The sequence below is a fragment of the Colossoma macropomum genome, unplaced genomic scaffold (genome assembly GCF_904425465.1).
Source record: "Colossoma macropomum unplaced genomic scaffold, Colossoma_macropomum, whole genome shotgun sequence".
Classification (NCBI taxonomy): Eukaryota; Metazoa; Chordata; class Actinopteri; order Characiformes; family Serrasalmidae; genus Colossoma; species Colossoma macropomum.
The window spans coordinates 24573805-24590719 of NW_023494785.1; the positions used below are offsets into that span (position 1 = coordinate 24573805).

At 40.6% G+C, this 16915-nt stretch overlaps 1 protein-coding gene across 2 annotated transcripts in view; it reads left to right on the plus strand.

The window, feature by feature from the left end:
• Positions 1-16915, plus strand: part of cdkal1 (CDK5 regulatory subunit associated protein 1-like 1) — a 350180-nt gene that overhangs the window by 95170 nt on the left and 238095 nt on the right. For both annotated transcript variants that reach the window (XM_036588203.1, XM_036588209.1), the window contains exon 5: positions 13225-13321. In XM_036588203.1, coding sequence (XP_036444096.1) covers positions 13225-13321 — 97 coding nt within the window. The remainder of the gene's footprint in view (positions 1-13224; positions 13322-16915) is intronic.

Genomic DNA, 16915 nt, shown 5'->3' on the forward strand with positions numbered 1-16915 from the left:
GTAGATGGTAAATATCTAAATAGACAGCCATCTTTGACACTAACTCTGCCTGACTGTAGAAGTTACTGTCCCAGCCCTCACACTGTCCCAGCCCTCACACTGTCCCAGCCCTCACACTGTCCCATTCATCTTGGCCAGCTTTGGCTGGTACTTAAGCAGTGGTTTGTTGGGAGTGCTGTCTGCATCATCTGCTGATTATGATTAACTGACTGTAGGGGCAGAGGTCGTGACTGCTAAGGCTTGTTTGTGTGATTATTTATCACTGAACATCTGTGGTTCCAGAAGCTCAGTGAATAGAGCGCAGTGCAGGACCCCCTGTTAGGCCGTATAACCTCATTAGATTAGCTTTCTGCTGCACAAGAAGTGGTATAAGTCTGTGTTTCTTTCAGGATTTTGGATGGCAGATGGTGCACTGTTAGAGATAAATCGATGGGCTTGTTATACAGCATAGTGTGATGAATTCAGTGTGTTTGAACACATTCTCCTATTTGTCTGTAGATCGAATGATGCTGGTTCAGCAGAAGCATTAGGATTAGAGAATATTCTTCTTACAGGCTCTCTTTGTGGTTTGAAATCTTCTGGGCTTCCATAGGAGTTGGATTCCATCCCATTCCTTTCCTGCTCTGGTTTTCCACACACACACTTTAGGGGTGACACGCTTCAGATTGAGAGTTGAGTGCAGTGGTTTAATGTGAGTGAAAGCAGCCTGTTGCAGCTTTGCTGTTTGTCCAACATGTAGAAGTAACTCTCTCAGCCCTGAAGATCTGCTGCTTCTGTTTTTCCAGCCAAACCATCATAGTGATCTGTAAGCCTCTCTGAACTCTTCCAGAACTTTAACAAAGCTAACAGTGCTTAATCTCAGCTGACAGATACACAGTTTTTAAACACTGGACTGGACTCAAGCGTGTGCCGATTCTGAAATTCTGAAAGCAGATTAATCAAAATGAAGTTTAGTAGTCTTGTTCTGTGTATCGTACATTAGAAAAAGTGCACTGCTTATTGGCGTAGCAGAATTACTTATTTTGTCAACTCCGTCACCACGCCACAGGCATCATTTCTTGTGAGCTGTGTATCCAATATGACTGCGTCCAGGCTTTGGCGAAGATGTATGTACAAAAAATGTTAAAGGCCGTGAGATAAGCCTGAACTTTAAGCTCCAGACACTTGCTTTAAACCCCAGGCATTTGCAGGCTGGACAGTGGGATAGAGGCTCCTGAGAGATTCACATGCTGACCAGTTTCTCTCAAACGTAAAGTTTCATCCACAGGGACCAAACCAGACTTCAAGGTGTGTGGACTCCAAAACTGCAGTATTGAATGCATTGAGGCTTTATAGCCCAAACACACACATTCCTCAAAGTGCCTTTGCACACTCAGAATCCTGGTTTCAAAGGCTTAGTCTCTTCGTCCAGCCAGCAGGAATGATGAAATCACTGCAGTCCATCTCGTCTAAGGATGCTAGACTGTGAACCTTGCTCCCCTGGGCTTGGCTGATAGCTCATAGCACAAGGTCGAGCGGCTGGATACAGTGGGGATATCGCTTACCAGATCGGCTCAAACAGGCCCAAACCAGTGCATAATTTCCCAAAAGGACGGCCAGGCTGCGCTTGGCAGGTGTTTCTCTCTCTTACTGGCTCACCGGCTCTGAATGATGAAAGGTTGTTTGGGCTAGCAGTAACGCACAGCAGGGTGCAAGCTGTTCCTTCACTTACACACACACACACACACACACACACACACACACACACACACCCTTGTCACTGAATGCCGAATGCTGCATACTGAGTGCCATTTTCCGTACCAGCCTCATTGCAATCACACATTTGAACATTTCATAATGTTTCAGAATACTCATGTAACACTCAGACAATTATGGGGATGTAACAATGTATTCTTTTATTAATTAGGTCTTTCAAAACAAGATCAATCATTTGTATAAATATCTCAGTGATATGAGCAGTGTGATTTGCGGTGCATCTAAGATTCACTGTTTTTGCTGTACCAGTCAGGGGTCAATCTTTTTACATCTTCTAAGTCTCTGCCTCTTACTGAGTCACTGACTGACAGAGAGACTGACTGATACCCAGCATTGAAATATGCATGCCAAGCATTGCCAGAGACAAACAGCCAATGTATCTGACTTCAGTCAGAAATTCTCACCTTGCAGTGACATTTTTCACTTTTCAAGGTGAGGAAAATTATCAAGTACTAGCACATAACCAGTAAGTGCACCAGAATGTGAACTGGAATAGTATTTTGGTGTGTTGATCGCTATTTTTAAAATAATCACCAAGAATCCAAGGTTGCTGGCTCTAATGCTTTAATGCCTATGTTCTAGCAGCTAGAGAACAAGTGGTTTTTGTTCATGTTTTTACACTCTAGAGGGAAAGTGGTAAATTTAAATACTCATGACATAGCATTAACTTCACTTCTTCACCTCATTTGCTAACTTAAAAGTAGTAATATATATATATATATATATATATATATATATATATAAGTGTTCGATTTATGGAAGCATATCAGTATTAAAATTAAAATGAAAATCTAAGATGTAAGATTACAATAAATTTGTTTGCATTTAAATTCCCACTCATATATGCAACATTGAGCTCAAAATGAAAATTCTGTGAAAATTTTAATTTGCCATTTGTAACACTAGCATTGCCGTTTCATTGACACAGATTTAGGTGCTTTATGAGTGGCATTATTTAAATTAAAATGTATTTCCAGAAATACTTATTTTTGCTTAACGTGATTATACAATAATTGTCAAAATCATTATTTAATGTAATTTCCTAAATGCATTGTCATTCTCTCATAATGCATTTAAATATCTTTTTCAAATAGAACACCAAGCTAGAAGGATGGCAAAATGTAAATGGGAGACAGTGCTTCTTCTTTGCAATTGCATATTCATGCTTACTATGCCTTCAAAAATGCATTCTACCTGATTGCATTTTTGTTTTCATATAATTCCCATTTTTCCCATATTCCCATAATTCATATAACATTTTGGGCGGGAGCCAACAGCACGGCTGGTGAGAAAGGCTTTATCTAAAAGCATGACGGCTGAAGAGTTTATTACTACTTTGATGTTAGCAAATGGGGTGAAGAAGTGAAGTATAGCCACTTGTGATGTTTAATGTCTTTTATACATGACCTCATGAGAAAGTGTTTAATTGAACATGTGACCAAGTTTTCTGGTTTATCAATCTGGTTGATAAAACAAGGCTGAATCTGACTTCCTTTTTGCCAGCTTCTTTTATTGAATTTTCAGGTCCACCTTAAACAGCACAACAGTTGCATTCTGGTGCCTCAAAGGTGGAATGGAAAATTGAAAAAAGAAGCTAATTTCAGCCTTGTTTCATAAACTGAGCACAGTGGCTGAAAGTGAGGCTGAACATAGAGATTCCAATTGATGCCGTATCTCCTGCAAAGTAAATCACCTCACCTGCTAATATGCTATGTGAACTGTGGAGGGATGCAGGATTAAGCTAGCTAAAAGCCATTGTTAATGTTAGATAACACAGCATTCCCAAACAAGGCCCTCATCTGCTGTTTTTATCAGCTGGCTAACATGATACAGCTCACTGTGGCATACACACATACCTGTGATTTTTGTAATTTGAATTTTTTAAAAGAAAAGCAGGACATTGGAGGCAGCTTAGCTGAAATTGGTTGCAGTATAACAGTACACAGAGGTTGCTGCCAACTCAGCCACTGTGACAAGGTTATTTACACATGCCTATGTGTACCAGTACAATTACAACGAAATAATTTTATGAGTATATTTTTGGTAACAGATAATGTGGAACACAGCAGTATATCCACATCTGATGCTCATTGTGTAAGTAAGAAAACAGGCCTTGATGCTGGATTAATCTCTGTCTGCTGCATCTGTAGCCTGTGGTTGGCTAACACAGACAATAATTTCGACCAGCTGTTTAAAACAGAAAAATCTGCCACGTTTGATTAAAGCTCCTTCGTGAGACATGTACGAAGACACAGTAATCATCACAAAACGATATATTGCTCTGTTTCGCTCCATCTTCTAAAGAAAGATCAGCCACCGATAAAGTCTTTTCTGCTGGGTGTGCTGTTGGTCCCGCACTAATGAAATGATTGGCAGGCTGGGAAGTCTGTGAAAATGTAGGTGCAATTAGGTCGAAAACATTTTCAAAGGCACTTTGCCACAGAATTAGCGTGGTAGACGAGGATATGTAATTGCAGAGGAGAGGCGCTGTTTCCCTTTTTACATTTGAATTTTGCCCTCACCCCAGCTTGGTGTTCTCTTTGATAATGCAGCTTGGATGCATTATTAGAGAGTGAGAATACATAGAAGATAAATTACGTTTTAATTATCATTTTGACACAGCTATTGCATAATCACACTAAGCATAAATATGCACATCTGGAAATACATTTGAATTTAAATAAAGCTACTTATAAAACATCTAAAACTTTGTGCAAAGCTTCTAATCCCAAACTATTTTTTATAGGTTTTTATGGTGGCGTTAGGCGTCCTAATGGGGGCGGAGTGGTGTTCGTAAATCGTAGCTCATGCGTTAATTACCACTGGTTTAGCTCTGAGGTGCTCTTTAGATATGTCATTAGGCACCTGTTCCAGATGATGATCTGAACATCAGCAAAGAAACAATGAGGGATAAAGCACCTGTCCCATCTCGCCAGAGCAAGGGCAAAGCAATCAGCAATTTTTTTAGGAAAACATTTTAAGGAAAATTAAAAGTGCTGTATAATACAGCGATCATGTGGTCTGCTGTATGCCTTTGCCTAATTAAGAGATATAGTTTTGCTCAAAATAACCATATGCCAATATTGAATTTATTGATAAATTGAAATTAAATCCTCATCAATGCACACAGATGCTGCAGCACTTTTTATTAAATTGTTTCATTAACAGCCAAACACAAAAATATTTCTCTGGCATTATCCACAAAAACGTACAAAAATACACAGCTGGACTCAAGCTGTTGCCATGTGTGCTCCTACAAGTCCTGATTTCTTTTTAATAAACCTTATTTGCACATTTATTGTATTTTATTGAGACCCATTTCTTATGAAGTTTGTTATATAATCTCTTAGTATTAAATCACTTAAGTGTAACCCCCTGTATTACATTACTTAAAATGACTGACAGTAACCAGCCTTGCTGAGAGAGGGAGAAGGACTACGACAGGCACTGAGAAATGGCGAGAGAATGCGTCTGGGCTAATGTATGATTTATGTTCTTCTGTGCCTTAGTACATTGCAGTGATGAAAAATGGATATAAGAAATGCAAGCAACAGGAGAAGAAGGGTATGCTGTATCGTAGTGTTTGTTCCATAGCATGCTCTCTTCTCAGATGTGAACTTATCTAACTTAGTATTTAATGGGCTGTATGTTGCCTGCGTTGTAACAATAATCATTATTCTTTTATTGTCTGTTATTTAAACTCCTTGGTCTCACATTTCTATACATCAGCCTAATAGGCTCAAAAAATATTAAACATTTTCAAAGATTGATAATACATTAGATAGCAGTTACATATGATGATTGTTCCTATATTTTGTACCAAATAATACATTACATAGCCTGCTACAGATTCAGGTTGTAAGCAAAGGTGACTTTATTTGTCAAAGCTTTTGTAAAAATGTGATCTACTTTTATCCTTTTTTACTTGTGCATAAGAAATCCAAGTTGAATCAGCATCGAGTGAAATAGCAGCGGCGTTCTCCACATCCACACATTTCTATTACTACAGTTCACCTTTTGAATTCCTCACTGAAAGGAATTTCAAGCGTTGCCCTGTTGTCATTCTGTGTGACATTGACAGTAAGTGACATTGCTTTTACAAGCATTAAGCCCTTCATAGGTTTTGTTGGCGAATTTGAAAGCAGTCATGCATGAATACGCAGCAATTAAAGCAGTAAAACTTTATTGCAGTTGTGCATGTTTTTATCACACGTGTGTCAGCCTTAACCTTTTGGTAAACCTCTTGTTCCAAGAGAGGCCAGTTAACCCCCCTTCTGCAAACTCCTTCGAATTGAGTACATGTGCCTCGACAAGGTCACACTTGGATGTTAATCGCCTTAAACAGTTCTCTGTTACCAGCTGCAGAGTGTATAAAGACGTAATGGTTAATCATTCCTCAATAGAGATAAATGATATATATATATATGCATATTTGTATTAAGCATATTGAAATTGTAGGACTTTATGCACCCAATGTCAAGTACAGTTTAGCTTCCCAGCATGGATTGAGAACAAAATAGGCTAGACAGAGGTGAGCGTATGGAGATGAACATCAACACACTATGATTTACTTGATCCAAGTCTATTACCAGCAGTAAGAATCCTATAGAAGAAAGAGGAGATATCTAGTACCAAGTTTCAGTTAGTTCTCCAATACATCAAAGAAGCATATCCATGCATAGATACTAGAGGCACATGGAGATGTTGTTCTGTTGGCCTGTTTGCAGTACGGGCTCAGAAGATCATTTCGGACATCATACAACACATCATGGCTAAAATGACCAAAACATGTAAAATACATCCAAACCTAACGTGTAGAATGTGAATAACATGTTAGAACACTCAAAAAATGTGTTCAATAATAATAATAAGTGATAAGTGATGAAAAGTGGTTAAAATAAAAGGCAACAGAAACCAAAACAAAATCTGGGAAGCTCCACCCTCAGTTACAATATTACAATGTTTATTATAATAAATCACTGCATTTACATATAACTACCTATTTAACCTACAGCAGTTTAGCCCTGCCCATTTACACTGAAGCTATGAGGAGTGTTTCAGCTCGGACTCATACCTAAAAGCACAATACAGAGCAGCCACCGGACTTTTTAAGGAAGGTGACCAAATGATACATATTAAATTCCGCTGGCTGCTAATATTGGTTATTAGCTTTTTAACCCTTTAAAATTGGTTTAAAAGATGCTAATGGATACTCAGTCTTAATGAATCTTGCACAAATACACTTCCTCCAATTTGTGTTTGAGTGTCCCAAGAACATGGAGGTTGGTGAACAACTATTAGTGTCATAGCAGTTTGAGGACTGCTGTCGTCACCCAAAACCCAATTTTATGTCTTCCAGGCGAAATGCTTTAGTGGGCGAGGGGTGAGGTATAACAGGGAGCAAATGGGAAGCAGTGATGGAGATTTGATTTCCTGGCAGAGCAAGAAAGCTCAGTCTCTGATGAGGCAGTGACAGGCTTGTTACTGAGAGGCAGCAGGCAGGAATCATTTAGCATGTGAGTGGAATAACTCCATTTCAGACACAAGCAGCTAAGCTATCTGATCCTGGGTGATGGAAAGAATTCTGAGGAAAAGCGTGCTTTTTTTTTCTGTCCCATGTCTTTATGGTCATTTTTCTGAACTAGTTAAAGGCACTATCTGTGTTGGAAAAGGGCAGATTCAGAGTTAGAGCCCTCACCAACTTGCTTATAGGTACTTTAGTTCGCTCTTGCCAAGTTGGCTACTCATAGATATGCCCTAAATTGTGTGTCTGTTCCGTTTTCAACCTTTTTCCCTATAGAATTCCTGGTTTTGTGTTCTGACAGTCTTATTGTGGGCCTAGAGTCAGGGCAGTGCAATACAAATGGCTGTACCTTTGGGCTGCTGCTTTGAGCTGGCTACAAATACTTTAAAGTATCTTAGATTCACTTCTAGCTATGGTTGTACAGCAGCTGATATTTGAGCTTCAATTGAGAAGAGCAAGATTTTAAAGCGTATGAATTAGTTAACCTTCCTCCTGTCTTCCACGCTAGGCTTTGTACAAGCTGTTAGCCACAACTGCAGATACCTCAGACCATCCCAGTGGCACTGTGCTGCGTTCCTAAATGCTTTTTTGGCTCTTTTCTACAGTTTGGTGTGCAATTGAAATAGTTATGCTTTAGCAAGCCCCCTCCCGCTTCGGACTTGCGCTCTCCAGTAATCCCATTTTAGCCTTGTCTGTTTTCTAAATCTGCTCTTTCCATGCCCATACCTTTCCTGTCATCTCTCGTAGAGAGCAGCGTGCGCTGACCCAAGTGCTCAGCACTGTGAGGTCAGAGGGGTTGACAGAAACCTTTCACACAGGGGAGGCCCAAGGGCCTGGCATATGTGATTGCTTTTGTGCTGGCTTGTTCTGCACCAAGACCCATAATGCTTTGTTTACATTCAGCATTGGAATCTGGAGATGACTATCTCGCCCCTCACAACAATCAGTTTTCTGTCAAAGTCTTTTCACGAGATAGAGATTGTAGAGAGAGCTCTGTTTGATATGTTTATCGCTGTTGCTTTTTTTTTTATTTGCTTTTTATTTCTGCTTTGGATGTGTGGACAAATAAAACAACAAATAAATATTTACATAAAACAAGCTTAATCATTGCAGCATGTAGGCTACAGTATGTGCCACAAAATTGTGTCCTCTACAACATAGAATGTCTGGTCAATCAAGGCAATGTATTCCATTATCTTTTAGTTATATTTTGCAGTTTTTCATATTTTCATGTTGATCTGCTGCTGTTTAAATGTTTGAACACATCTGAGCTTGAAAAGAACAGTATACTGCCAGAAAACTGTCTTCGCAAGTGAAAAAATCTTAAATCTAGTTTAAATATCTGACTCATTTTGAGATGCTTGTAGGAATATTATAAGATTATTTAACCTTTTTCAAGATGTTTTTACTTGCTTTAAGATAGTTTAGGTGAAATGATCTTACTCTAATGACAGAATTGTTTTTGTTTCAAATGTTAGATTGTTGATGGATAGTGACACTTCATTGTAGACCTATGTATTTTTTGGGGGGTAAAACATTTCTGACTTTTTTTCTCTTTCACCAATTTTGTCAGGAAACTGTCAGTGGCCGAAATTTTAGTATGTAATTATGGATTGTCTCAGTGTCAGTTAAAGTGGTAGTTTGCCCAAAATTGTAATGTAATTGTAATGCAATAAACAGAATATTAACAGTGCATATTTTAGTTCTTTGGGAAATTTCTTTACGTCACTGCCTTCTTTAGATCATGCACGTTTCTCTCTCCTATGTTTGCTTCACTCTCTTGCCTTTGAAGTAGCACTAGACACCTAACATAGAGCCCCAAGTGGTTTTTATCTTTCTCATCATGTTGCATGTCCGTGTTTTGATAGTATGATCGGTGACTCGTTGAGGCACATGGACTGTGCCACATGTTCATTAGCACCCAGAATGTGTCTCATGGGGCACAGGCTGTTTAAATGCTCAGGACCCCCTGCATTCTGAGCGGTTATGCTATGCCCATTATTAAAACTTCGTAGGCATTCTTCCCTTTGAGTAGGGTCCACCTGGTGTTTAGGTCTCAGTATGTATTTGATAAGAATATTCTAGCCCTGGTGACAGGCATAAATATTTCACCACCACACCATTGTCGTACCTGAGAGGGGTGACGAGGTAGACACTGTTATTTTAAAGCCAGTCAGGCTTGCATTATTCACTCACATTACAGACAGCTGTGACAGAGAGCCTCAGTTGTCCTCCGAACAGCCAGTCCTCGTTCAGTCCCTTATCAATAATTTAACCTGAAAATAAACACCAGCGCTCTTTCTGCGGAAACCAACCGCCGGCTGTTCTGGTTCAAAGCCGTGAAAGAGCTTTTATTCTCTGACTGTCTTGTCCAAGTTAACCCCATAGTCTCTTGCTGCTTACCTAGGGTGCAGTAATCAGCGCTGTGCAGTGCGGTGGGAATATTTTTATGAACGCTCGTTATTCCAGCTCGCTGCCAGACAGTGCTGTCTGTTCAGGGAGCCTCTTGTCCCCCCAGCGCTGCAGTACAGAGCTCACAGCGGACAGGCGGATGCAGTAATAAGCCTCGTTTTTGCATCAGCACGTGGGGTACAAGGCGAAATGTTGTAACTTGTCTGCGGAGACGCTCGACCGTCCCCCGGAGGAGCCGGCCTGCACGGGAGCCACTTAAGCAGACTCTGGGGCGACGCTTTGGCTGGCTGAAACAGGGCTCATTGTTCCCAGCCCCTGCCATTAGAAGAGGGCCTCCTCCTGCATAATGCACAGGCTTCCTGACACACGCTGAGCTCTAATGCGCCTCGGTGCCGCCCGCAGTGACACAGCAGATCAGGAGCCAGCATTTGAGCGGCTGTCCGCCGCCTGCAGCACCCGAGGGCATTGACCCAGTGTGTAGAGGGGGCGGTGCTGATACAAGAGTTAGCCTGAGTGAACACCAGTGACCCCTCAACCAACCACGCTTATACGCACACATATTTCCACCCGGGTGACCCCCACTACAGCAGATGTCTGTAGAGATCAGATGGAGATCCCTTGAACCCAGTTCAGTTCTGCAGGGGTTCCTCTTGCCTGCTGTGGTCACCGCTGAGAGTGTGTGAGAGGATGGCAGAGTAGGCACATTCTCAGAGACTGGAGTGAACCCGAAGACGCTGAAGTTCTCCCTCGATCAGTCCACATAAACGTACATCACATTCTCCATCTCTTCTCACCCATGGACAACCCGTCTGTGTCCTCACCACACTGACTCCTGTTCCATCATATGCTACGGTGTAGAGAGTGATGTAGACACTCGTGACTGACTGTGGCATGGGCTGCATTTGTGCAGATCCTATGCTTCAGAAAACACAGATGCATTTGGACAAATTGTCTCCATGCATCTAGGTGACGTTTGGATTTATGGCTAGCAAATGTGCATTTCTCATGACACTGCTATGCATTCTATACTGTACTATATTTTCAGGGATGCATCACATAAATTTTCATACAGCTGAACCCAGGGCAGCACTGTCAGCATAGTGAGGTGCTGAGGTCTACAGCCTGTCTCGATTCTAACATATCAAAGAAACATCTGAGAACTTTTGACTCAAAAATAAATACTTTCGTCAGCATCATTGAGCTTCGCTGTGTTTTAATGTGGTCTTTACTAAACAACACTGGTGAAAATAACACATCATTGTGCTCTGTTTATGCAAATTGTTTAAAAAATGCGGTAATATAAAATTTAAAAAGTTGTACTTTTTTTTTTTTTAAATGATGAGTCACTGGATGATTGAATGAGTATGTGTGCATGCAAGCGTGGCGACGTCGGGGTTAGCGGCCTGCTAAACCTGATAAAATATTGGATTTTGAGTCGGGTCTGGTGCGATTTGTCATGTTCTCTCTCACACATTCTCAAAACCTTGTAGACTATTGTTACATTTGGAAAAGCTCCAGAGTTTGAGGAGGTTTGAGAAGTTGAATATCAGTAGAACATCACTCACCCTCATCATGGATGAGAGGGATGTGTAGGGGTTGCTGCAAAGGTCATAGCGGATCTTTTTTCTAGCTTGTTAAGTTAGTTAAGTGTGTTAAGTACTTCTGCACTTGCCTTAGTGACGAGAGGAACTTTAGCACAGCTGGGCTTACAGTTGATCAGGGCACGGTGGATGCTGCTTTTATTTGGGAGGTATGATCGGCGATTCCACGAACATACTTTTTTCCCTCTTTTTGCTTTGTGTTAGCCCAAAAACAATGTTTCTCCTCCAAGCATTTTGTATAGAAGTAGCTGTTTCGTGATATTGTTAACCTCTCGAATGTCTCACCCCCCCAGTTCCCCCATCCCCGTTCCAGTTTGCAATGTTTTCTCCATGGCATACTCAAAGATTTCAAAAGTGCCTGTAAAACAGAGAGAGCTTTTGGCGTGTTTGTGCTTTTGGAAGTGTCGGCAGTGAGATCCTGCTCTGCATGGCCCAGGAGAGAGCCGACGGAGTGACTGTCGCCGCTTTAGTCTGCAGAAAGTGCAACACTGCTAACATGAAACATTACATGCTGTACAGTGCTGCTTTATTGAAGGCTGTGTTTTCCACAGTCTTTGCCCAGAGCTCTTTTTCTGGCTTCTCATGTCTTCAGGCATGTGGGGATCACTTCTATAAACCACAGCCCAGCTTTAGAGGGACGGGTGGCTCTGAGACATCTCATCATCCCTCAGTTCTCAGCTGGTGGAAAGAAAAGGGTCTCTTACTCTCTCTCTCTCTCTCTCTCTCTCTCTCTCTCTCTCTCTCTCTCTCAGTTTTTCACACTGTTGGTTAAAGTGATAGCTCGGCCAGAAACAGTTCCTTAATCAATACCATAGGAACACTTTTGGCTCCCTAACCATGTTTAAAGAGATTTGTAAGTTTCTAAGGTTTAAAGAACCTTAGCATAATTAAAGATTCTATACCACTCTATACCATGCACATATATTGAAAATCTATTCATGATAGAGAGATACATGCAGAGTATTGTAAGATAAAATAGTCCCCTAAGGTTTATTGCCACTATTTTACCTTTACCAACATTATATTTAAGAACTCAGAAGCCATGTGTCAGTTCACTGGTCATGTTGAATAGTAAATGAAATGACTATTTGTATTGTAGACACCATGACCCCTGGTTGCTATTATCACACAGGTCTAATTCACAGTTTAAGATAATTGTTAACTACAGTAGCTATGTAGCTCCAACATGAAACTAACTACATAGCTCTAACACACAACTTGGATTTGACCTGTAAGACATGGGTTGCCACCTCTACTCCTGAAAATCTGCCTTATTTCATTCTACCCTAGCCATCATGTAACCTCATCCATCCAGCTAATCCTTGTCTTCAGAAGACTTTTAGCAGCCAGAGCAGGTGTATTCGATTAGACCTGCACTCCAGTAGAGGCTTGTTGACCCGTGTCTCTGAAACCATCTACAGTCTGTGTTTTGTACCAGTTTATTGGATTGCGATGTTTTAGCTTCAGTTCTTGCATAACACAGTTCTAGTTCTGAAGAATCTCATTTGCTGGAGTTATTCTGAGGATAAAGTTCAACTGGAGTTCATGCCAACTGTAGCAGACGGCATGAAAAGAGCTGATGCTCTAATCAATGGGACTGCTTTATGTAAGCAGCCTTCAGACACCAGCTAGAAGATCAGACAGCGATCCTCTCAAAAGAGAATGAAACATTGCTCATCATCTGTAGTTATTCATAATTCTAGTTGCTTTGTAACACTTTTAAGAATACACAGGCCTGTGCATCTATGTTCAGTATATACTCTTTATAGCACTTATAGACTGTGGTGTAGACTGTTACAAAGCATCATAGTCATGCATTATGTTTCAAATGTTGCAAAGCCACACATTTGAATAGATCAGCCACATACGTGATTAATGCATATGATTTCTTGACGCTAACTTTTTGTCTGTCTCTGTCTCTGTTTTTCTCAGGAAGGCACAGGAGCAAAATAAGAAAGTAGTGGTAGCAGGTTGTGTTCCTCAGGCTCAGCCCAGAATGGACTACCTCAAAGGCCTGAGCATTATTGGGGTAAGAGCTTCTTTTTCACTGTATGTAACATACACAGCACAGAAAAGTACATACGTTCACGTGATGGCAAATGGTGTTAAAAGCTTTCCCTCAAATTGTTCCATCTGTGCTAGAGTGGGGAGATGGTGGTTGTTTAATCATGACTACGCCCTTGAACCGTTGGAGAAATCCTGCCTCATGCAAATGAGCCTCCAGTTTTGCATAACCCACCAAGGCTGTTGCATTCCTAAGCTATCCAGAAGTTTGAGATGCAAGCATGTGTGCCATGTGAATCATCATGTTACATAAGCTTGAAACTAAGGAGATGCTGAGCACTTGGCTTTAAATTTTTCGCTGGTATCCGGCCTCCATGAGGGAGCTATTTATTTCATCTGATTACATTATTTATGTTGCAGTTTTTATCGAGGAGAATAGCTCGGTAACAAATGGTCAGGGCTGGCCGTGGATTAATTACTTCACTTAAATAGGCAAGCAGACCGCAATCACCGTGACCCTTGTTATGGCAGTTTAATCTTTGAACATGTTAAAAAAAGTAAAAAGTGTTTCTTGTGTCTGGTGCAGTATTGCATTATTTCATGATGATGTTATTTTGTAGGGTTTTTATTTATTGCTCTTTTAACATTTAACATTTTCACTTCAATGCACTTAACAGTGAACTGAACCGAACAGCTTGGCCTCTGACTTATTTTTCCATATCATTCAATCATCATATTATACTATATATGTATATATATAGTTAATATATATAGGAGAGAGTAATATTTTGAATGAGATATATTAATCCAGTAAAAGTTAATGAGAATTTATCATTTTCACAAAAATGTATCTTGTAAATTTTGAGCTAAAATCAGTATTTTTGTAACAATGATATTTGTTTTTATTAAAATAGTGTCAGTGCTGGCTCTACCTAATAAGCAACATAAGTGGCTGCTTCGGGCTAGGGGAGCCCCTCTAACAATGTCTGGGTTATTACTGTCTCAAAAAAAGAACATACACATCTGGAGCTGAAAAACAGAAAAGAAAAAGAGAAGATGAAGGGAAAAAAAGCTGAAAGAGAAGGGTATGTTTTGTTTTTTTGTGGTGTTGGCTTATAGGTGGACAACAGGAAGTGGTGGATATAGGGTCTGTCTAATGAAGCAGTATTGTCTTGGACAGGCTGACCAAGTTTCTTGGACTACTGACCAAGTTTCTGTTGCACAAAACATGATGCATTTTTACAACTTTCTCTGTTAATCCAAGTTTAAACAATTGTTTATGACTGGAAGCCACGTGAAACACCAAAAAAAAGGAATCATACTGCTTAAATATGTAGAAAATATAGAATTTATAACAGTAAAACAGCCACCATGGTTAGATCAAACTGAGCTTAAAGTTAACTGCGTAAACAAGAAACCATGTGTTGTGAGATCCACAAATCCACAAATTAGCCAGTAATAAATTTAATTTAGACAGATTGTGTTAGCTATTGTTATTAGTTAGCATGTAAATTTATAGTATATCAGCTATCTAGTCAGCAACAACATCACGGACCCCCAGAAATTCTGCTTAGGTTAGAGCTGGCCATACATGTTGTTCTTTTAAGCAAAAAACACTGCCTAAAACTTTGCACAGTGCTGTATATAAAATCATCTATGAAAACTAATGAACTACTAATTCAGCAAGAAAAAAAAAACAGATTGCCACCTAATGTGCTGAAGTAACAGTTCAAAGATAAAGCTTTTGTTGCTAATATCCGATTGAAGGACAGAACTGCATAATCATTTTAGTGAGCCTACCTTTCAAACAGAATGTGAATTTGTGTGCGTTTTCATCAGCTGGATCGAGGCAAATTCATGTATATTAATCAGAAAATGCATTAATTGAAACACGCCGTGGTCCATTTAGAGGGCAGTGATGAGTAATGTTTGTTTATTTGAGCTTAAACTGTGTCTGTCATCACTAGCTAGGTAGCTAATCAGCCAGTTTACTTCAAAACTTCTGTACAGTGAACAAAAAGACAATGAAATTGTTAGTTTAATTTTTTTTGACAGTGCTTATCAGTTATGCCTTTTAGACTGCACTAGTCTTTTCATACAAAATAGTGGGATCCAGACTGCTGTTCCACAGTGAGATTGCCTCTGGTGATATCGATCGTTCAGACCGTTCGTGTCAGGAGAATTCACAGACCTTTGTTTATAGTTTGTGACTGACTTTTAGGGAAGAGAATCAGAAAGGGAAAAAGAAGAATTCCACTTGAAGTCTTTGGACACTTTGGAAGTCCTCCGCCCTCCCTGTTTGCCAGCCCCTCTCAGCGTGGAGGTCTCAAAAGTAGCCCTCTCTCTGTCTCTCTCTCTGCAACCCAGCTGGACAGTGGGCATTGGGCAATTTAAATCCCAATGTCACAGGGGTCGAGTAACGGTAGCTGTGGCCTAAAGACCCCTCGGCCCCAGTGGGGTCCTGCTGCCTGCTTTTCATCGTTATTATTTTTTTTTCCCCAATGAAGTTAAAAGAAGCAGTAGAGAGGGGGTAAGTACAGTCTTCCTGAAAAAGGGCATCGATCGCTGGAGCAGTGGGACGGATGGAGGGTGAGGGGAGGTGGAAGGGGGGCACTCATCTCCTGGCCCAGCGGGACACCTGCCGGAGCAGTGGAGCATCCAAATGGCAGAGATGACCTGCTGCTAGCCAACCATAGACAACTACACACTGACCCTTAGCTTGCATGAGAGGGAGCCTTTGGATCTTAGAACACAGCTCCGGCTTTTATTGCCTTTAAAGTGAATGGCCTACGTCTGTAGCCAGCTACCTCTTCTGCTGCAGGGAGAAAATGACAGGAAGAATGAAATATTTACACAATTTTCCCCTTGTTATAAATCGATCAGCCAAGACATGTTTGGTGTCTTTAGTTTTGTACTGGAGCTGCGAGTCTAATGCTGCTAAAAAAATTTTAAAGATTAAAGCCAGCAATTGCCATCACTTAAGATGCATTCCAAAATCATCAAACACTTACCTCAAATCATGAGGGACATTGTCATCTCAAATAAACCTGCTTATGATCCTGTTTGACACATGTTATGTATAAAACTAAGCAAAAGCACAGTGCAATTCAGCCTTCAAGATGACTGCTACTACTGTATTTAGCTGTACAGTGGGCTTTAACAAGGGGACAATTGTGTGAATTACAATTTTTGCCAAACAATTTCTTTTAAAGTATTTCTGTTGCCATCAACTTGTCCTTCTAGGAGAAGGACGATTTCAGAAGAATTAAGAACAATTAAGAAGAATTAAGATTTTATACTTTTTCTTATGAAACTGGATTGATGTGCTCAATTGTTGCATTTACCTTGAAATCCCAGCACCCTCCCATGCTGTCAAGTTGCCTGTGCACGCCTTTGTCTAGACAACAGATCAACACTTGACTTTCAACTGGTTGTCTTTGAAGAAAAACCCCTATGAAGTGGGGATATAGATCTCGGCCTGGGGTCCGGGCCAACCCAGCCCAGCTTAAAACGCAAACATTTGCGGCGGACAGAGCCTTCTCGGCCTGATGACAGGTTAGCGATGCTAAACAGCCCTCCTCCGCTCCAACCTGTCTCTCCTCGAAAACCCACTCAATAA